Source organism: Urocampus carinirostris, chromosome 2 (assembly GCF_059441175.1).
Source record: "Urocampus carinirostris isolate Australia breed hairy pipefish chromosome 2, RoL_Ucar_1.0, whole genome shotgun sequence".
In the NCBI taxonomy this organism is placed as follows: Eukaryota; Metazoa; Chordata; class Actinopteri; order Syngnathiformes; family Syngnathidae; genus Urocampus; species Urocampus carinirostris.
Genome location: NC_142350.1, coordinates 69,561,748 through 69,584,139, shown reverse-complemented (window position 1 = coordinate 69,584,139; position 22,392 = coordinate 69,561,748). Strand labels below are relative to the sequence as shown.

Here is a 22,392-nt window from a genome sequence, read left to right as displayed (position 1 = left end):
TGCTTCACATTTCCCAATAGCGGCCGTGATCCGTGCTGCCATCTAAGGCGCTAACCTGCTTATTGGGGGTATTTAGGGTTCAGTGTCTTACCCAAGGACACTACGACATGTAACAGGGACAAGCCGGGATTCGAACTGGGATCCCTTAATCCTAAAACGATCGCTCTACCTCCTGAGCTACTGCCGCCCCAATTTGATCCTGCTTTGTTTTTGGTCTGGTCCGTTTGTTCTTTGGACAACTTTGCTTTCCCCAATAAATTGTGTGAGTACGTCTACGCGAACGGGTCCTTATTTTCTGCTTCCCGCTCCGCTACTTGACACAATTTCAAGAATTTTCAAGTGCTTCAGCGATAATTCACCCATTTCCCTGACTTTGAAAACATTAAAATTCAAGCAGATTCACGGATTTTAAGCACCCGTACGAACCCTGTGAATTACTTAGACAAGAATAATACAAGGACCAGATAATCAATTTTAATTCTGAGACACCAGCAAAAATAAATGCAATGATAATACAGTCAAGTCAGCTGACATTTTATCCATACAATATGATGTTTGCAGGATTCCTACCTATACAGAGATTAAGAATTGAATATTAAGAATTTTTTAAAGGTTCAAATTGATCATCAATGCTTTCTAATTGGGGTTTCATCATTTTAAGTCCACATTCTTTTGGGGGCATGCAAATCAATACATGTACAATATATTTCCAAACAAAATATAAACATTTCATTATTTGTAATTTCCAAGATGGTTCAAGTATGACTCACAGGGTTGGGTAGGGTTACTTTAACTGGATTACTTTCAATTGCTTTTGGATTACTCCAATAGCAAAGATGCTAATAAAAGACAAAAGAAACTAAATAGGAATAAGATGATGACTCACAACACGTGGTAAGCTTTCTCTCCTGGCTTTGATCTCTTTGGTCTCCGGCAAAAATAACATAAAATGCGACAGAAACAAAATAAAAATAAATCTAAACATCATTTTTGCCCTTCCATGTATTCCGTTACTCCCCAAGCCTGCGCAAAATGGAGTAATTTTATTCCTATTTCGTTTCTTTTGTCTTTTCTTAGCATATTTGGTATTGGAGTCATCCAAAAGTCATTGAAAGTAATCCAGTTCAAGTAACCCTACCCAACCCTGAGTATGAGGTTAACCATTTAACAATAGAAAGACGTGATTATTCCTAAACTGGTATGCATTCTAATGATAGAAAACAAAGGAGTAAGACATTACAGCAGTTGTACGTGGCCTGGCTCACGTTTAGCATTCCGGACGCTAACGTGTAGCCACCCGGAGCTACCCGGCTTCAACGCCGCTATACAGAGACACGAAAGCCGGGGGGAATCGTAGAGTAGGCGGACTTGCTAACACGAGGTGGTGTATCCCTGGATTTTCACAAAGAAAAGATTTCCATCAGCCGCAGGGATGTCGAACTTTTGGACTAGCGTGTGACGTCATCCACTCCGCTACAAGCACCCCTAGGGCATCATGTTCATCTGTTAATAAACAACGGGGTAGACTGCTGGAAGTGTGAATTTCCCTACGGGATGAATAAAGTATCTATCTATCTATCTACACAGAAAGATTCAAGTGTTTTAAGAAAGAAAGCAAATTTTCCAACAGTTTCGAGTACCTAAAGCCTTGACAATTGATAGGGAAAGAATATTCTGGATTCATCAGTTAGTAATTGTTATCGATTTATCACTTTAACAGTCACTCTCCTTTTTCATCAGTCCCGGCTTACATGGAGAACATCTTGAAGTACGATGCTTTTGGTCAAAAAAATTAGTTTTGCTTGTCGATTGATGGATTTAAACTGGAAATAAGTTATTCTACTGTTGCATATTGTGTTCTATTCTTGCTTAGTGTACCATTCTCGCCTAGTTCAATAGTAGTAATATTGTTGATACAATAACATGTTGTTGTAAGTTTAAACAGGTGTTGATACGATAAGATGTTGTTGTGAAAACAGATCTCAAACTGTTTTTTTGTCACTCCCCCTACCTTAAGCAGAAGAAACATTACGTAAACTAGGGCGTTCCTTATACAATAAAAAGGCAAGGGAAAAAATAGACTTTTTCAGAGTGTCTAGTAAACTGTAACAGGCAGTCTATGGTCATTTCTCCTTGCAAGTTAGTGATACTCACGTCTCTGCGTCTTTTTGAGTGCAGGTTTTATTATAAGTGTTGGGGTTAACCTAACATCGATGCTGGATAGCGTTTGATTGTGTGATGGATAGGACACTGGAAACTGTCATGATTACTGATTCGGGCCCCTGATTGGCTGTTGGACTCTTTTTAAAATCCCGTCTTCCGAAAGGAACCCGTCGGACTGTCTGCGAACCTATGCTCTCAGCTGGGCAAGCTTTTGTACTCTCCGACACGATCCTGCCCCACTTCCGGCCTGATACCCGTTGCCGACCTCTTTTCTGTACGCGTTTGTTTTTTTCTCCTCCGTCCCGGCCATCGACCTGTTTTCTAAAGGTATGTCTATGCGTTTGCAAAAGTGGCCATTTGGAGAACACCAGTTGAAGACACTAAAGTTTTCAAAACAGTGTATGTTATTTTGGCCAATTTTTAGACATTGCGAAAAAGCTGTAAATGTTTGACTTCTCTTTCCAGAAGTCTATCCCTGGTGGTGCACACTTGTGCATGGAAATTACAGGTAAAAATGGATACCACGTTTATTTTGACTCACCGCGTCAATCAACATTTGAATCGGTCACTAATAGCCAGGGTTGGGTAGGGTTACTTTAACTGGATTACTTTCAATTACTTTTGGATGACTCCAATAGCAAATATGCTAATAAAAGACAAAAGAAACTCAATAGGAATAAAATGATGACTCACAACACATGGTAAGCTTTCTCTCCTGGCTTTGATCTCTTTGATCTCCAGCAAAACAAATATAAAATGCGACAGAAAAAAATGAAAATAAATCCAAACAGCTTGCCAACATCATTTTGGCCGTTCCATTTATTCCGTTACTCCCCAAGCCTGCACAGAATTGAGTCATTTTATTCCTATTTAGTTTCTTTTGTCTTTTATTAGCATATTTGGTATTGGAGTCATCCAAAAGTCATTGAAAGTAATCCAGTTAAAGTAACCCTACCCAACCCTGTTGACGACACTAAAGTTTTTAAAACCGTGTATGTTATTTTGGCCAATTTTTAGACATTGCGAAAGAGTTGTAAATGTTTGCCTTCTTTGCCCAGAAGTCAATCACTGGTTGTGCAAAATTGGAAATCACACGGTTGCATTAGTACACGCTTATTTTGACTCACCGTGTCAATCAACATTTGAATTAGTCAGTATTTGAGGCCAAAGTTGTCATGTCGGATTTTATAAATACAAGCCCTCATAGGCTATCGCAGGCAAAGGATTGTGAAAAAAAAGCTCAAGAGTCAATCAAAATGTCAGAAGTTAACGGCCATAATGGAAATGATCTGACGAGTGTGTTTATTTTTAAAGGGGAATTATGGATCCAAACGAACTGATTAACAAAAGGATCGTAATTGATGCAGGAATGCTTTTAGGCGGGTTTTTATATTTTTCGAGTGTTTTGGAGTAAATATTTTACATAGTTGGAATCACTGGACAGTCCTGATTGTAACCAGACCAATTTTGCGGGGAATCGTGATATGAGTGGACTATCACAGCCCTTTGTGGGTGAGTTATAACGGCTTTAGAGTTTTTGGGTATCTCGTTTAAGATTAATGATCGTTTCTGTGATGAGGAAATTTTTGAAATCCTATCTTGAATTTGAAGAGTTGGCGCTTTCCAATGATATGCGGCGCGGCGGATTTCAGTGCTGAAAGATTTTATACATTGGACTATAAAGGATTTTATACGATTAAATACAAATTACATTTAATGCAAAAGATATTCACTGACTGGGCTGTGGTACGAAGTCAGGGCTACCTGGTGGAAAATGTTGTTTACAGGAACGGCGGGAATGGGACGTAAGGCTGATAAGATAATCAGCACATCCAGACGCAGAAAGGCCCTGATGATGTAGAAACGCTTGGTGTTGTTTTGAATACCCCAGACATCGGGACTCTTCTCCGGGATGGTGAAGCCCAGGGGGGAGGTGTTGGAATGATATACATATATTTATCCTACAGTTGACATTAATATGTTATAAGTCTTCTCAGCCCTTTTTGTAGAGTTGGCCATGAGTTGTTTTTTGTACAGTCTGTCTCTTTATCTCACATACCAATGGGTGCAACTTGCCCTGGAATAATCTGTGTAATAATATTCCTTTTATGCATGCAATAACTCAAGTTGTTTTTCACTGAAAGCCTTAGAAGAAAGGAGGTGTCCAAACAGAAACCAATTGTGATCATCGGGCGAAAAGCAAGGCGTGCGAAAGAAGATTCATTAACTCTGCGTAGCAACAGTTAGAATGCAGTCTCAACCAGTTAGATAGAACCCCTCCCTTTAGAGAAGTTGAGACTTATGTACGATAGGGCGAACCCTAATAAAAAGAGGAGTGAGATCGAAGATTTCTTCAGAGTTATTTGGGAGATTGGCGGTATACAATCTTCGATCGCTCTCTTTGCAAGATATTATCTAAACTGATCAGATTCTCTATTGTCTATTTATTTCAGAGCGTTTTAACATAAATGTTGGGGACTTAAACCTAACAGGAGGCTTCTTTGGCACGCCCATGGGAGGAGTCGGCACGCCATTATGCGGGGAGAAGATGGCCAATAAGAGGGAGGACTTCAGAAGAGTGCTTCCATGAGACTCCAACAACACTAATTTGTCCATTTTTGATGGAGTACACTTAGAGTAAATAGATAGAGAGATCAATTTAACTATCTACCATGGTCATATCCCTCAAGAGGGGTGACCTTAGGTAGTTAAATTGATAATGAAATGAAATCTTTCCCCATGTGAAAATGTCGGCTTCATGTTCGTCTTTTCCGTCAAGAAACGAGCAAATGTAGGTCGTGTTTGTCAGATAACTCATTTAAACAATTTGGTCAAGGCTACATTTTGATATTGAATTTCCAACGGTGCCTTGTGGCATCGTGAAGACACGATTTTGTTCATCAACAGTCGGTCGGCCTGCCAGAACATTAAAGGGTTAAATCAAGTCAACCTTTTCGAATTTCTCCACTAGCCAACAATTGGACAGCTAAACTTAACACGTGACAGACCATAAAGAAGAACTGAACTTGAACAAGGTAGGAACAAAAAACAGCAATAACGCAACGCAACAAAGGTGGAACACCTTCTTCAATTTGGAGGAAAAGAAAATGGCGGACCTTCCTTCTTTCAGTGGAATGGTGAATGGTTTATTTCCTGAGTGGCTGGCCTCACTACTACAAAGTAAGGCAAGAAAACAAGAAGACCCCCCCCCCCAAAAGTCTCAAATGTTTGACCTTTCACACAAAAGACAGAAACAAAAACCCCCCAAAAAAATCATTCTGCAGCACCGGGTTCCGTGGTGAGTTTGGCCGTCTCGGCGGGAGCTTCCCGGTCGGTTTCTGAACGCGGGAAGCTGTTGGTCGGCTGTTCCTTTTCTCCTTTGCTGAAAGGAAGTCCGCGGCTTCTCCAAAATAGGAAAAGGTCTGCCATGAAAGCGAAAGACGCCAGGAAGCCGAACGCCTGACGGGAAAAAAAAATACATTTCAAAAGAACGTTTCAATAATCAGTCGAATTGCATCTCTTGTACGTTTATCAGTCTTGTACTCTTTTATTTTGAAGTCACATTTCCGGAGTATTTTTCTGTTTCCTGTGTGAATAAAGTTAACTACACACACAAGAGGGGCCGGTGCTGCCAAGGTCGTGGCTCTTCCGCTTGGGAAATTTATTTACCTTAATGCTTGTTTTTATTTGAGTAATTCTGCCAACATAGAGTTTATATAAGTTTTAACTTTAACAGGAACCTATGGCCCGCAAGCCGTATATGGATGGCATCATAGGCGCCGCCGCGAGCGGCAGCCTTTCCAGCAGCTCAGTGTTATTTCGCTCTTTTTGTGATTTATTGTTTTAAGTGTTTGCTTCTATCTTCAGTGTTTTTCGTTCCGTTTGACAACTACACTTTGGATTACCGTAAATTCCGGACGATAAGCCGGTACTTTCTTCCCAAACTTTCAACCCTGCGGCTTATTCAGTAATGCAGCCAATTTATGTCATTTTTCTAAAGGCCGCCAGCGGCGCTCGAGTACAGGTAAGATTTAGACCGGTGGAATATATGCGCCGAGGAAGACTGCAACTTCTTGGCTTGTGCATAAATTAAATAAGCGTAAACATACCCTCATCATGCAAAATGCAAAAAGAAAGGCACATGACGCAGCTTTCAAGCTAAAAGCAATCGAGCAGTCCAGACGGTTTACCGTGATTTTTACAAGTACGGTATGTTTTTTTTACCAGACCTGTTTACTGTGTTGCGAGCGTGTTGCTAGCGTGTTTTGGAATAAGGGAGCGTGGGACGACGTCTATATGACAAAGTTTCTTTCCGACACTGAGGAAGACGACTTTGATGGCTTCAGTTCTAAGGAGGAAGATGAGGACGGTTTACCGTGATTTTTACAAGTGCGGAATGTTTTTTTTTACCTGACCTGTTTACTGTGTTCCTAGCGTGTTGCAAGCATGTTGCTACCATTAACTGCCCTGTCACAGGCAGCGTTTGGGATGAAAGTTATATTATTATTATTAACGCTCTGAAAACTCTCTCGGTGTACCGTCTTTCTTTGTAAATATGTGTAACCCATGTATAATATGTATTTGCATCTGTATATTTCTGTAATGTATTTATTTGTTTTTTATTTGAGACACTTATTCTGATATGTTTTGCACGGGTGAATGAAAAAGGAGGGGCGGAACAAACGGGGGGTGACGGGAAGTGGGGTAAAGGTGAGGAACAGACAGACCTGTTTGTGGAGGCGGCGGATAATAGTGGATGTATATTTTTCCCACCCTTACCTTTGGAAATGTACACTTTTTTCCTTGGATTACTTTCAACGGGACCCGGACTCTGCAGGCCTGCATCAAACCTTAAGTACCGGTATCATTTTCCGTTTATTTTGCCGGCTGTGATTTTTGGACCGTGTACTTTAATGAAGGACATTTAGTTTCAATCGCAGGACTTAAAGTCGGGTTTGGGTTCGCATGCGGCTTATATACAGGTGCGGCTTGTGTAAGTACAAAATCGGTTTTCCTCTTAAAATGTGGTGGGTGCGGCTTATAATCAGGTGCACTCTATAGTCCGGAATTTACGGTACTTTCTATCCTATCGTTTTAACGCACAAAAATGCGTTTATTCGAGGAATCGACTCCTTGCGAAAGTGTACAGGGAGTGCAGTTTGTTGTGTTTTACGGAAACTTGGCTAGCATCCCGGATGCTAACAAGGAGCTACCCGTCTTCAGCGCCGTTAGGGCAGACAGAGACACGGCTCCCTCAGCATTTCAGCTTGTGCCCTCTTGCAACAACGTCATCCCACATCAGGAAAAACAGAAATAAAGAAAAAAACAGGTAGAAAGGAGAAAATCAAGTCAGGGAATGAGGAGGTGCAGAAGGACAAAAGAATTCATAAAAATACAGGAAAGATAAAAAAAAACAGCAACTTAACAAAGAGAGATATCCTTACCACAGCACTTTTCTCTAGAGGAGTGCCAGAGTTGATGGCACCGAACACGATGGAGGCCACGAAGAAGAAAATGGCCATCGCCAGCGTGTACACAAAGTCCTGCGACGCGACAAGGGTAAACCATCATTGCGGTGTTATCATTCATATACAGCCAGAGTCAAACACAATCGATCCCTTGCCGGTTTTGTAACACGGAGAGCAGGGCTGCAACTCACGATTACTTTCGTAATCGATTGACCAGTCGATTCATTTTTCAAATCTTCAATTGGATTTTACAAAATCATTTTGAATTTCCTCCTCTTTATTCAAATATTGGGGTTTTGGACGGATAGAAAACTAGTGCACAGAACAACAGAATGTTCTATCATGTAAAAAACAATGATTGATGATCCAAATAGCTGCCAACACTTTTAATAATTGACTTGAATCAATCGGATAGATTAGTTGTTGCCGCCCTGATGGAGACAAAACGTCAAAAACAAAATCCAGAATATAGCTTTAAATATTATCTTTTAATCAATTTGGATATCATTAAGGGAAGCAAGTTTTTGATCCCGCTAGCCAAAAGCACTGCTGTCAATGGGTAAACCTTTCATGCAGCAATAGTGAAAACTCCCTTCATGGTGGATACCACAGTTGTATCCATCCACATACAGTGTATGTCTAAGCTTCCGGTAAGCCAAGCATCTTCAACCTGCTGTCGTCTCAAATACAGAAGCAGCAGGCTCAAGGACAGACTCTTCCATCATGCAGTCAGACGTTAGCACACATACCAGGGAGTATTTTGGCCCATTCTTCCTTGACAACATTAGAATACAGTTTTGAATCGTCATGTCCTCATTCGTGGGCAAACCAACAAAATCAGCAAGGGTTTCAAGACTTCTTACTCTCACTGGATATATTACTTTGCACTTAATGTGAACTGACCTTGTCTCGTCTCATCTCATTAGCTGCACCGCTTATCCTCAGTAGGGTCACGGGGGTGCTGGAGCCCACCCCAGCAATCATCAGGCAGTGGGCAGGGGACACCCTGAACTGGTTGCCAGCCAATCGCAGGGCACACAGGAACAGACAACTCGCTCGCTCATTCGCACCTAGGGACAATTTGGACCGGCCAATCCACCTGAAATGCATGTCTTTGGAATGTGGGAGGAAACCGGAGTGCCCGGAGGAAACCCACGCAAGCACGGGGAGAACATACAAACTCCGCACAGGAAGTCCGGTAGCTGGATTCGAACCCACACAGGAGGTTCCCAAGACCTTAGAACTGTGCCGCACACGCGCTAACCACTGCGCCGCCGTGCTGCCGAACTGACCGTTTGTACTTCATATTTACAAAATGTATGCATTTTGTGTCATTTACATAGACGGCACGCAAAAAAAGAAAAAAAATGAGGGTACAAGAATATGTTTTATCAGGAAGATGCCAACTCAGCATTTTTTATAAGACTTCCTGTCCGGACACGGAGGCCCTCCTTTTGTTCACGTGACGTTGGAAAGGCTTCACAATTCTTGACAGGGGTTTGACATTATTTGACAAGATATGGACATCATTTTTTTATTTTTTTAAAAACCTTAAGAGGAGGCCGATAACAAACACCAAGCATCCAAATTCCCATAAGAAGTGTTTGATAATGCAAAAACAAAAACAAATTGTTATGAATCAAAATAAAACTTGAATAGCTCTCTGGAGCTTTTAACACTAAATAAATTTAGGAATCTCGTCATCCTGTCAAATGAAGGATGCTTGGGATGTAAAGAAGACAAGGAACTAGCAAGGAACCAAGGGGAAGGGATATTAATAAAAGGTAGGAGGACAAGAGAGAGAGCCGCAAAAAACAACATGGGTGCAGGATCGTGACAGTGTCAATAATATTGTGCTTTACTATGTACACGTATATGCCAAATTAGGTTTTTGGAACGTAACCCCCGTAACAAGGCTTCACTGTGTACATCATATTACATTTACATTACTTGAACCAAAAACTAACAGTACAGGAAATAAAATTAGACTTAACAGCAACTCGTATAAAAAGGTACATAATAACTTAAATAGCTCCCAGATTATTTTTTTTTCACAATTAATAAAAATGTTAATACACCAACATCAACAATTAACTTCAAACAAAAAGTGCGGTCGAAGTTTCAACAGAACCTGTGTCCGTGGTTAAAAAACGTTATTGGTATTAAGAGATAGCGTAGAAAGTGTAGGTAAAACCGTCACAAGTCCCCCAGGGACACGGTAAGCAAAGTTCCAATATCTCCAATCAGAACTGAGCGCTACGCATACGCTAATAACTACAATCCCCCTCTGATTTTCAAGAGAGAGTCTTGTATTCACCTGAGGATAATTTGCAACATGTCTGCATGATTCTGGGGAGGAACACTACATGTCCTGTTGCCAATTGGTCAAAAAATGGTCTTTTATGATCCCTTAAAATCTCTAATCATCTAAAAAAAGTGACTTCCCCTATGGCATCGGTGCGGAGCTTACCATCTGGGGCCAGCAGGCGATTCCCACTCGACGATGCAGCCGAGTGGAGAGAAGGACGAGAAGCAGGAAGGTGAAGAGGAAGGCCGTGCAGCTGACAAACTCAAAGAACTCCAGGGCCGTGCAGTTCAGGCACACGGGCACCACTTCTTCCAGGATAAAAGCCACCAGCGACAGGAACTGCAAAGAGAATGCCCGGACGGGAGTTGGACACGAGATTAAATACATTGCCTTTATTGTCATTTACATCGACGTTGGGAAACATTGTATGCAACGAGTTTAGACGTGAAACAGCAGCTGAATAATTTCATATCCGAGAACAATCTTTTTGAATCGATGCAATCAGGATTCAGGGCTAACCACTCTACTGAGACAGAACTGATTAACGTAACCAATGATCTTCTACTGGCAATGGACTCCGACGCTTTATCACTCTTGCTGCTGCCTTTGACACTGTGGACCATAATATCTTCCTAGAACGGTTGGAAAAATAGATTGGTCTCTCAGGAACCGTCCTCTCATGGTTCAGATCCTACCTCTCAGATAGGACACACTGTGTTAAATAGGGTAAAATGACATCTGAGCCCTTTAGTGTTACCTGTGGTGTTCCGCAGGGTTCCGTACTTGGCCCCCTTCTTTTCAGCATTTACATGCTTCCATTAGGTGTTATTATTCGCAAGTATAATGACACTCAACTATATCTTCCGATGGAGGAATCTGTCACACTAAATTTTTTGGGAAATTTGGAGGCCTGCCTCACCGAGATAAAAGAGTGGATGTCACTCAATTTCTTGCGCCTTAACTCAGAAAAGACCGAAATGTTAGTTATTGGTCCATCTAAATGCCGTGACTCAAAAATTGCTCTGAACATTGACAAATGTAATATCACCCAGAGTGACTCAGTTAAAAATTGAGGTGTCCTATTTGACCCCATTAAGTCCTTCTAAACACACGTTAAGAATATGACTAGAACAGCTTTTTTCCATCTTCGCAACATTGCTAAAATTCGCCCCACGATGTCCCAGTTCGATTCTGTTATTATAATTCATGTGTTTATTACCTCCCATCTCGATGACTGTAACGCACTACTCTCCGGTCTCCCGAAGTCCAAAATCAAGAGCCTTCAGCCGGTCCAAAATGCTGCAGCCAGGCTTTTAACTAAGACAAAGTTTGATCACATGAACCTGATTTTAGCTAACCTGCATTAGCTCCCTGTTAGCTTAAGATGTGATTTTAAGGTTCTGTTGGTAGAATACAAAATCAGGCATGGACTTTCTCCCTCATATCTAAGTTCCGGTCCGGAGCCTTCCCTCTGAAAACGCTGGTCTACTTGTGATCCCAAGAGCCAAGAAGAAATCCGACAGTGTTTTCCATTAGGGGCCCCGGTGCTGTGGAATGCTCTTTCCCCTGAGATTTGATCTGCAACCTCAGTGGAAATGTTTCAATCGAAGCTTAAAACACACTTCTACTCTATAGCATACGAATAACCTATATTTTATGTTGATAATGTGTATTATTTGCCCTCATGTAGGTTTTAGATCAGGGGATGCTGTCATAATTGTCTGTGGTTTGCAATAGTCTGTGCAGCCCTTTAAGACTCCTTGTGATTCAGGGCTAAACAAATAAACACGACTTGACTTGAGGTTTTTGAGTTTTTCCTTGCCCTCATTTAGGTTTTAGATCAGGGGACGGTGTCATAATAGTCTGTGGCTTGCAATAATCCTTTTGAGACTCCTTGTAATTAAAGGAGTCACAAATAAACATGACTTGAGACTTAGAAGAGAAAAAGGATAAAAGTCTATCAGGATAAATAAGCAAAAAAACTGGCCTAAGTTATAATAATAATACAATGAGAGAAAAAGGTGCTTTGTAACAAAATTGCAATAAAAATAAGTACAATAGCCTATAAAAGCAGTCTCCTAAATAAAGCAATGTAATTCATGGTTTCGTGCAATAGTATTTTTTTAGGGTTCCCACAGCTTAAGGCAAGTTATTTCAAGACTATTAAATAGTATTAAATAGTAAATGTCTTTTGAGAACTAATTTAAATAAAAAAAATAAACATATTACAAACAAAACTTAAAAACACAAATATTTTTTGCACACAATACACATTACCTGGCAGAATTTTTAGCTATGGTCCAAATCATCTCATCTCATCTCATTAGCCGTACCGCTTATCCTCATTAGGGTCGCGGGGGGGCTGGAGCCCATCCCAGCCATCTTCGGGCAGTGGGCAGGGGACACCCTGAACTGGTTGCCAGCCAATTGCAGGGCACACGGGGACAGACAACTCATTCGCTCATTCACACCTAGGGACAATTTGGACCGGCCAATTCACCTGAAATGCATGTTTTTGGAATGTGGGAGGAAACCGGAGTGCCCGGAGGAAACCCACGCAAGCACGGGGAGAACATACAAACTCCGCACAGAAAGTCTGGAGCTGGATTTGAACCCACGACAGGTTCCCATGACATGAACTGTGCCGCACAAGCGCTAACCACTGCGCCGCCGTGCTGCTCGGTCCAAATCATGAAATGTCCAATTTCCGGGCATGGTCCAAAGTAAAGGTCTCTGTCCCAAGTTGTGTATTGTACGTAGACTGATAAAATGTGCTTGGTCTTGGAAAAGAAATCCAAATAAAACGTTTTTACCCTAACTTAGGCAAGTCCAAAGTCCGGGACAGGGACCAGTTACCGTCCATGATCAGATTTTACCGGCTCGCAGCCTGCCACAAAATTATTAATATGTGGCCTGCCAGTTTTTACATAAGAAAAAGAATAAATTAAAAAAAATATCACTATTTCACCAGAAGATAGCAGTAGCCCTTTGGTTACCTTGCCCTTGGCTTTTAAGAGTTTTAGCCAACCCCATTTCTCACATAGCAACTGCAAATAAAACAAGGAAAGTTGACTGTGAGGGCCACCGCTTCCAGGACAATCATCACTAAAACCCCCACCCATAACCTTGCTCCTCTCTCCCTCTCCGACCTCCTTCACATTGCCATGCCATCTCGGACCTTCGTTTCTTCCTCCTCCCTCCGTCTCACTGTACCCACTGCCCGTCTCAGCTCCGTGTGGAGCATTGCTTTCAGCCGCTCTGCCCCCCCAGCCCTGGAACTCATTTCCATCTGACCTCCGGAATTTTGCCACCCTGTCCACTTTCAAATCCGGACTCAAAACCCACCTCTTTAGACTTGTCGAGTCAAGTTTATTTATGACACCCCTTAATCACAAAGAGTCTCAAAGTGCTTCATTTGTGACAAATTTGGCTTGCCGTTTTATATTTCTGACTGTTTGATAATCATCTGCTTCACATACCCCTCCCCGTTTTTTTAATTTTACTTTTTTATTTCAGTCTTGTTATTTTGTCGATTTATGTTTTCTGTACAATAATTTTGGGTGTCATGAAAGGCGCTCTGAAGTCAAATGTATCATTATCATTATTATTAATACTATTATTTATTATTACGAGTGGAAAATTGAGTATTTTTAACAGAAATCCGAAATTAGTAAACATTGCCAAGAGACTGTGGATGTTTTCAAATAATATAATATCAAGACAAACCATTCTGACTACAAAAAGCTAACCGGAAACAAACGCTGTGAAAAGGTGTAGCAACTGGAAGCTGTTTTAACAGCACAGCAGCGCTTTTGCATGAGACGCCGTGAGTCAAATGAAGATGCTACAAAGGTGAGCTACCAGGTCTGATCTCCAAGCACTGCAAACCTTTGACGGAGGGTGAATTTCTTAAAGAATACCAAATCTGGCCCGCTTTCTTAGAAGTCTGCACACCCCTGCCCTAAGCGTTGCTTCATCTCCTGAGTGAAGGAACCTTCCTCAATCACATATCGTCTCAAAGGTCTGCACGAAACGCCATTACAACATCCCCTGATCTGAAACCTACATGAGGGCAATGAAAAATCTATAAACCTCAGCACCACGAAAAATACGAAACTTTGAGAAGAAGCTGCACGTGAGGCATTGACAAGTTATGGTCGTCGTGTAAAAAAGATTCTAGGTTGAAATTTGAAGTAATGAAAAAACAAAAACAACAATTTAAAACGCGTAAAAATAAGTGCTTTGGTGCTGGAGATGTAAAAAAAAAACAGCTCTTTACCAATAACATCTTTCATCATTCTTCCTCATGCCATGAGGCTCATGAACTCCACCCGGGGGAGTAAAATCCCACAATAAACTCCACCCCTACATTTGCTTATTACCCTATTTTTATTACAGTGTGCATTTTATTTATACTCTATATCAACGCGTTATATTGGGTATTTTTGTATTCTATGTCTTTATTTTATTATTTTATTTTTCGACACAAGGAGAATGCTGGAAGTCTGAATGAAATGAATAAAGTATCTTTTTATCTATCTAACATGGTAAGAAATGTGATCATTGCAAAATGTAATCACAGAGGACACCCTTATGTGTTTTCCCACCTTTTTAAAAAAAATCGTTGCAATATTCCGAGCTCGATGTGCTAACGCGGGTTTTAGCTAACAAGGATTTTGTGCTAACAACAGCGCTTTCGGTTCCTGCTGGTCACTTCCTGTCAAGAGGCCGCAGGAGGAAGGGCGAGTCGCGGCCAGGTCCACCGAAACCAGTATTTTCTGTCGGCTCGACCGACTCAATTGTTTGCAGCTCCTTACAAACGACACTCAAGGCGTTTTGATTGTATATGAAACGGTCCTTTTCTTACTTTCACCATTTTCTTATTAGGATAAAACAAAACCTCGAGCATTAAATCGCTCTCCTACCCTACAATCCTCCCTCCCGCCTAATCCACTGTGGCCAGAATATTGATGATAAAAGCAGGTAGGCGCAGTGAAAAAAATAAAATAAAGGCTCTTTAAACTTAGTACGGCATTGTTAACACAAGTTAAACGTTTCAAGGACAATCAACCTTCTTTAAGGTTCTCAAAGGACATGGAAGGCTCCAGGAGGCACCTATCTTTTGATACAACCACACACAAATAACATACATGTCATCTTGAACGGCTATTTCAAAAGAAAAATATAAATAACGGACTGCATCCCCTGATCTGAAACTGGCATGCAGACAAGGAAAGACTCAAAAATAAGAAACCTTGAGAAGGGGCCTCACGAGTGGTAATCCCCCTTCCAGGACGACCAGGGTGCAATAGATTTAGAATTGCGTAACAGTACACACAACATGCTGAACAGCAATAAGAAAGACATGAGTACTATGTAAAAATCTGTCTAGAAACTGCATGAATGCAACATCGCGGGTTCCCATCGCTGCCGGCTGGTCGACATTAAACTCTGAGGAGCCGGGAATCAAACCTGCAACCTCTCGGTCCCAAGCGCTCTACTTACTAAGCTATTGCCGCCCAAAGTGTGAAAATAACACATTATACCTGAAATGAGAATGTGAAAGATGATATGTATTGATAATTTCAAAGATAAGATAGATAGATGGATGGATGGCTAGATAGATAGATATCTAGACAGACAGATATCTAGATAGATCGATAGATGTCTAGATGGATGGATAGATAGATAGACAGTAGGCTCGGGAGGTAGAGCGCTCGTCTTGGGATCAAGGGATCCCAGTTCGAATCCCGGCTGGTCCGTGTTACATGTGGAAGTGTCCTTGGGTAAGACACTGAACCCCTAATAAGCAGGATAGCGCCTTACATGGCTGCAAGGCCGCTATTGGGAAATGTGGAGCACATTGTGAAGCGCTTTGGGAAGTCATTGACTTGGAAAGCGCTATAGAAATGCAGATCATTTCATTTCATAGATATATGTCTGGAGGGATAGATATGTCTAGATAGATGTCTAGATAGATAGATGTCTAGATAGATGGATAGATGTTTAGATAGATAGATAGATGTCTGGATAGAGAGAGAGAGAGAGATAGATTGATAGGGATAGATAGAGATAGATAGATAGATAGATAGATAGATAGATAGATAGATGTATAGATACGCCTGGCCAATCTATAAAAAAGAACCCGACTTATTCTCCGAAAACCCGGTCGTATTCCCCGAGATAGTACCCTGAACTTTGAAGACGGCTACACACGACACTAAACGTTCTTAGACGCTACAAAGAAGTTCCTACAAGTGGATGCACACAGCATGGAATCTTTTGAAACACCTCAAACACTTCACTGAACCTCATGCAGATCCGAACGAGTGACAAAGCACATTTGGAAAGAGAAACCCACACAAAAATTTTTGGACCATGGCCAACCCAAATGCCCGAACACCCAAAAAGATTAGGCACCTAAGTCGGTCATGCTTTCCTCCCTCCAGATGAAACGGGACACCAGAAAGCGGACATGTCACTCGGGTCAGGGTGACACAACACACTCTTCTGTTCAACAGCCCGATAGCTTTCACTGGTTTACCCCTGCCGTATCATAGACACGTCTAAACAGCCCACTATCCTTTCACAACACCCCTCCGCTCATTCCTATCACCAACAACCCTATCACCAGAAACCATATCTGAATATTGGAATTTAGACGTCGGATTCCCTCACAACCCTCAAATACTCCACCAAAACTAAAACTTTCTGGAAGTCCTAATTCCACAGTGCATGGTTTTGGTTGGTTGGATCTGAAAATCTCAAAATATTGGGGTTTATCATTCTAAATATCTGTGGATTTTTTTTTCATTCGGGGGAGAGCCTTACTCTATGTATTTTAAATTCAGCAAAACTGCCTCGCCTGCTCTCCAGACAAAAGCTCATTTTTGAATGCATTTTATTTCGTCGTTTGGCATGAGATGATTTGATACAATTTCTAAAATAATAATAATAAGACCAGAGACTGTGCCCCGTATCAACAAATATACCACCTAAAATTTGTCTCCCTTCCACAGTTAATTAAGATTTTTAAGGATTCATTTTTTTATTTTTTTTATTGTTTTAAAACAAGGTGCAAGCAGAGTTCCTATGTAAAAATGTAACAAAATACTGCATACCAAAAAAATTGACTTTCAGGGCAAACACCGCTGGGGAGCGGGAAGTGCGCCCTGTTTGTAGCTCTGCCCATCCTCACCTAATCTCTAAGCTCTGTGTGGTCGGTTGGCGTTTTGGGGGTTTACGTTTGGTTCTGTGGGGTTTTATCATAAGTGTCTCAACAGTGACCATACATTATTTGATGAGCTTCTATATAAAGGATTTCTTCGCGACGTACAGCCCGAACAAGGTGTTTTGGTGCGATACATCTTGTATATTCGGCTATGCACGCACCAAACTCGATTTTATCAAACGACACGGAGGAAATTTGCAAGTGTAGCATTTTATCTGCAAGCCATACATACTCATGAACAGAGCCATATCTTGCTCGCCAGCCATAGGTTCCCAAGCCCTGCTCTAAAGCGATACCCTTCCAGTGGTAACACCTGAGCCGACTCACCACTTCCAAGACCTTGATGACGAATCGCAATTTGTCCAGATATTCTGAAGGAACCAGGCAACAGCCGCTGTTCGGATTCGGCACCGTGGTCGCGGAATAAACTTCTTCTCCGGCCATCGTGAAACTGAAAAGACACGCACAATTAGTCGAGTCATCAATACTTAAAAGTGTGGGCACTCCCGTTTTAGAGCCAGATTGATTAACTAATGTAACGCTAACAGCTAATCACTCAGAACTTCCGCTTGAGCCTGCTTTTTACCCTTTTTCCTAAATCACAAAGACTCACGCTTGATTGACGATCCAATGTTATGATAAGAGCTAATATATCAGTCTCCACCATGTTGAATGAATGAATGAAACATTGAAATAAAAACAGAACAAAAACAATAACTAGACAAGAAAAATAATATTACAAAATATGTTCGAAAAGAGGTCGTAAGAAGCAGATGCTTATTTTCCCTCCCCCTTCATCTTCCCTAATTAAATACACCAATCATAATAACAACAATAGTAATAATATTAATAACAACAGTTATGATACAACAATAGCAACAATAACAACAAAATTAACCATAATTGTAGACGCACAATTCCCAATCTCTCGTATCACTCATACCCCATTTTTTTTGTATTTAAATTTGAACAAGTGAAGAGTTGGACATTGTTTGATCTCCTCTTGTAAATTGTTCCAAAGTTTGACTCCGCACACAGACACGCACATACTTTTCCTGGTGGTTCTCAACTTTGGGATCATGAATTGACTACAGCCCCTTAAGTTATAATTTCCCTTTTTCCGAATGAATCATTTATTATTTATTTAAATATTTATTTTTCCCTAAAACAAGTGTACTAAACTTTTAATGCTATCTCTTAATCCCACACACAAACACACGCGCTTTTCTACCACGGCACGGACTTTTCAAAATCTCAATATTCTCAGCGGTCTTGAGTCACACTGCCGATGTTTACAGTGTGTGGATTCAGAAAAGCTTATGCTTCAATGGCTCCGCCCCCGGTCACTTATCCAATCAGAAGGCGCAGGTGGGTAGTTAAGCCGGGGGAAGGACAGAGTGGGAACGACAGAGAGAGAGAGCTCGACTGCCTAAACAAGTGGCCCGTCGAATGAAAAAATACACCGATACCAATATCCGTCAAATTCTCAAATATCTGTGCCGATAATCAGCCTGGTTAATAATCGGTCCACCTTTACCTTTTTCAAATTATTGTTGTTATAATACAACGTGGAACTGTTTTGTAGCAAATTAAGATTATGAATGTCTTTACAGAATAAATCAACATCGGGTGCATGAAACAAATGTACATATTGGTGCGGTATGCACGAATTGTGAAAATATTTGGAACAGACGCACTTCTATAAATCAGTATACTATTTTTTTTTAATCAGTTTCATACGTCCTAATTAAAGACAACAAATACAAATATGCATAAGTCGATTTACTGTCGATCCTTTTTGAAAAATAATGGCCCAGTCAATTTGAGTGAATTCCCTGGTACTCCGCTGCTTTTAAGAATCCACATGCAGTCCTTAGATCCAGAACCATCCAGTGAATCCAACAATGTATCATATTTACTCCAATACACACAATAATGCTGACAAATATAAAAATTCGCCTTAAAGCATTCCTGCATCGTTTGACGATCTTTGTTGTAATTCGCTTTTTTAGCTTTATTACTCCATTTTAAAAATAAACGCAGACTCGTCTGATGATTTCCAATATGGCCGTTAGTCTCTGACCTAATGATTGACACCACTCTCAGCCAATTGCGAGCTTTTTTTTTAACGTTCCGTATTCTGTATTAAAGGGCTTGTATTTAAGAAAAAAAACACATGACCTACTTCTGCTTCAAAAATCTTAAACCAATAGTAAACGATTCAAATAATGATTGACACATTGGCTAGCCAATGAAAGTTCAACCTGATTTTGTATTCAAATGAGAGCCAAAATTAAATAGTGTTCAAATTTGACCTGGGACCAGGTAAGGCTTCAAGCTATGGTGTCACTTGGTTTCCAGCTAAGACGCCCACTCGTCAGAATTCAGGCAAGAATATAAACTTTGGGCTCCATGCCGTTACAAACTGTCGTATTTTCCCTTACAAAATACAAAAAAATCTTTTTTTCAAACGTGTTTATTGATGTAGTTTAACATGTTATATTCTACATGTGTTTCCTTATATCATATATAGTGTTGATGAACATTTTGTTGTGAGACACTGCGTTGCTCGACATGAATGAGGTTTATTATTAAAAAAGTTCAAAAATGAAGTCGCTTGGACCTTCACTGTAGAAGGAAAAAATACATGCAAATAGAATTACCGTATTTTCCGCACTATAAGGCGCACCTAAAAGTCTTCATTTTGCAACCCCTTCAAAAAAATAAAAATAAATAAAAAATAAAAATCTCATCTCATTATCTGCACCGCTTATCCTTATTAGGGTCGTAACCGGGGGGAGCCCGATCACGCCCGCCGCCTTTTCTCGCGTCGCGCCGTGCGACGCCGCGTCCGCCGAACTCGCTCCGTCGCGCGGCCCGGGAGTGAGCGCTTTTTAACGATTACAGACCGCGAAGCTCTGAAGCCGCGAACGTCGAACCGCGAAGTAGCGAGGTCCCACTGTACTGTGATAAGTATACTTTGAAATGGTCATCCTATTTAGAATCATAATCAAAATGTTTTTTGTTTTTTTTTGCTATTAGTCGCCTTAATGTGTTTCAAGTTGTGAAAAATGGGGCAGGCAACTTTGTGGCTGTCCGCTAACTTTTTGTCAGGGGTTTCAGACACTGATAATGGCTTTATTGGGAATAATTTAACGAGTAAGTTTATTTAAAAATGTAAGTGATGTGACGAAAAGAATGGATTATGTTATGTTATGTTCAATGATGCAGACATGCTTTTAGGTGGATTTTTTTTTTAATCTGTGAGCATTATTAGTTTTTGGGTATCTTGTTTCAGACTGATGGTGATGATACTGTGATAAGTATACTTTAAAATGGTCATCCTATTTAGAATCATAATCAAAATGTTTTTGGGTTTTTTTTTTGCTATTAGTCGCCTTAATGTGTTTCAAGTTGTGAAAAATGGGGCAGGCAACTTTGTGGCTGGGCAGGCAACTTTTCAGAGTTGTCTGCCCTGCTGTCCGCTAACTTTTTGTCAGGGTTTCAGACACCGATAATGGCCTTATTGAGAATAATTTAACGAGTAGGTATATTTAAAAATGTAAGTGATGTGGCGAAAAGAATGGATTATAACAAGGAACGTTCAATGATGCAGACATGCTTTTAGGTGGATATTTTTTAATCCGTGGGCATTATTCGTTTTTGGGTATCTTGTCTGATAATGGCCTTATTGAGAATAATTTAACGAGTAAGTATATTTAAAAATGTAAGTGATGCGGCGAAAAAAATGGATTATAACAAGGAACGTTCAATGATGCAGACATGCTTTTAGGTGGATTTTTTTTTTTTTTTTAATCTGTGAGCATTATTAGTTTTTGGGTATCTTGTTTCAGACTGATGGTGATGATACTGTGATAAGTATACTTTAAAATGGTCATCCTATTTTGAATCATATTGTTTTTTTTTTTTTGTTTTTTGCTATTAGTCGTCTTATTGTGTTTCAAGTTGTGAAAAATGGGGCAGGCAACTTTGTGCCCTGCTGTCCGCTAATTTTTTGTCAGGGGTTTCAGACACTGATAATGGCCTCATTGGGAATAATTTAACGAGTAAGTTTATTTAAAAATGTAAGTGATGTGGCGAAAAGAATGGATTATAAGAAGGAACGTTCAATGATGCAGACATGCTTTTAGGTGGATTTTTTTTTTTTACTTTTCAGAGTTGTCGGCGGTGTCTGCTAACTTTTTCTCATCAGTTTCAGACACTGATGCAAGAATATGATTTACCGGTACTTCGTTTGAGTTAAAAAAAAAATATCGATGGGCAAGTTATATTGAATTCGAATGAATTTCAACCACTTTCAGCAAGAAAACGGAGCAACTTCAGCACTGATTATATTCTTTCTCCTTTCAGACCACTTGCCGATTTACAAGCAACAAAAATGAACTTAATGAAAGCACACTTTTGTATGTGACGCATTTTAAAATGTCTTAGAGCAATAAACTGAAAGTCACAAGCTGTTAAAAGCATTTGAAATTTCCTTGCACGAAAACTGCAAAGGTCATTAAGAATTACTGGACGTCATTGAATGACATCATATTGCATCGCATTTGAATCCGGTCAATATTGACGTTGTTCACAAATAATTACACTTTTGGGCGTTTGTTAAATGAGTGGAAAATGAAAGATATCGTTAAAAATGAACTTAATTCAACTTCAAACAATCTGCGGGAAAGTTTCCGCCTCCATCGGTTGCTCACTCAACTACGTTGGATTTACGACATCGGGTCGACGTCTTTTTAAAAGTAATTCAAATAAACAAAAGTTGAAGTTACTAAAAGATTCCGACTCACCGCTTGAGTTTATTCGATCGTCGCGCAGCTTTCCTGCAAAAATAAGCAACAATAAATGACTTCCGTGTTGCCTTTTTAGTTTGCTCAAAGTTGAAAATCCTAATGGCGGAAATACAAACCACATTTCCGGCAGCCTATTATTTCATATCCTAAAAGTCGTGATCGGTTGACATTAAATTGTATTTTTGAAAGTAAAAAATGTTTCAATTTCACGAGTAGTGTCTTCCTCATCAAAAATTGTGAGCACCGACACCAAAAGAGTGACATTTTAAGACAAATGGTCATATATTGTTTTGATAACTTTTATTTTGAAGTCATTCCCTCCCCTTACACCACAGGTGTCAAACAGACGGCCCACGGGCCAGAACCGGCCCACTAAGGGATTGAATCCGGCCCGCGAGACAACACTCA

The 22,392-nt window shown here is 40.4% G+C and overlaps 1 protein-coding gene across 1 annotated transcript; it reads right to left on the bottom strand.

Moving 5' to 3' along the window:
- Window positions 1–470: 470 nt before the first annotated feature.
- On the bottom strand, window positions 471–22,026 carry cmtm6 (CKLF-like MARVEL transmembrane domain containing 6). Its single transcript, XM_088327658.1, has 6 exons — window positions 21,982–22,026; window positions 17,498–17,621; window positions 10,102–10,278; window positions 7,608–7,706; window positions 5,451–5,622; window positions 471–1,485 (listed from the first exon to the last, which is right to left on the bottom strand). Exons 2-6 carry the CDS (start codon window positions 17,612–17,614, stop codon window positions 1,421–1,423), a joined length of 630 nt encoding a protein of 209 aa, XP_088183784.1. The 5' UTR covers window positions 17,615–17,621; window positions 21,982–22,026; the 3' UTR covers window positions 471–1,420.
- Between the last annotated feature and the right edge of the window lie 366 nt (window positions 22,027–22,392).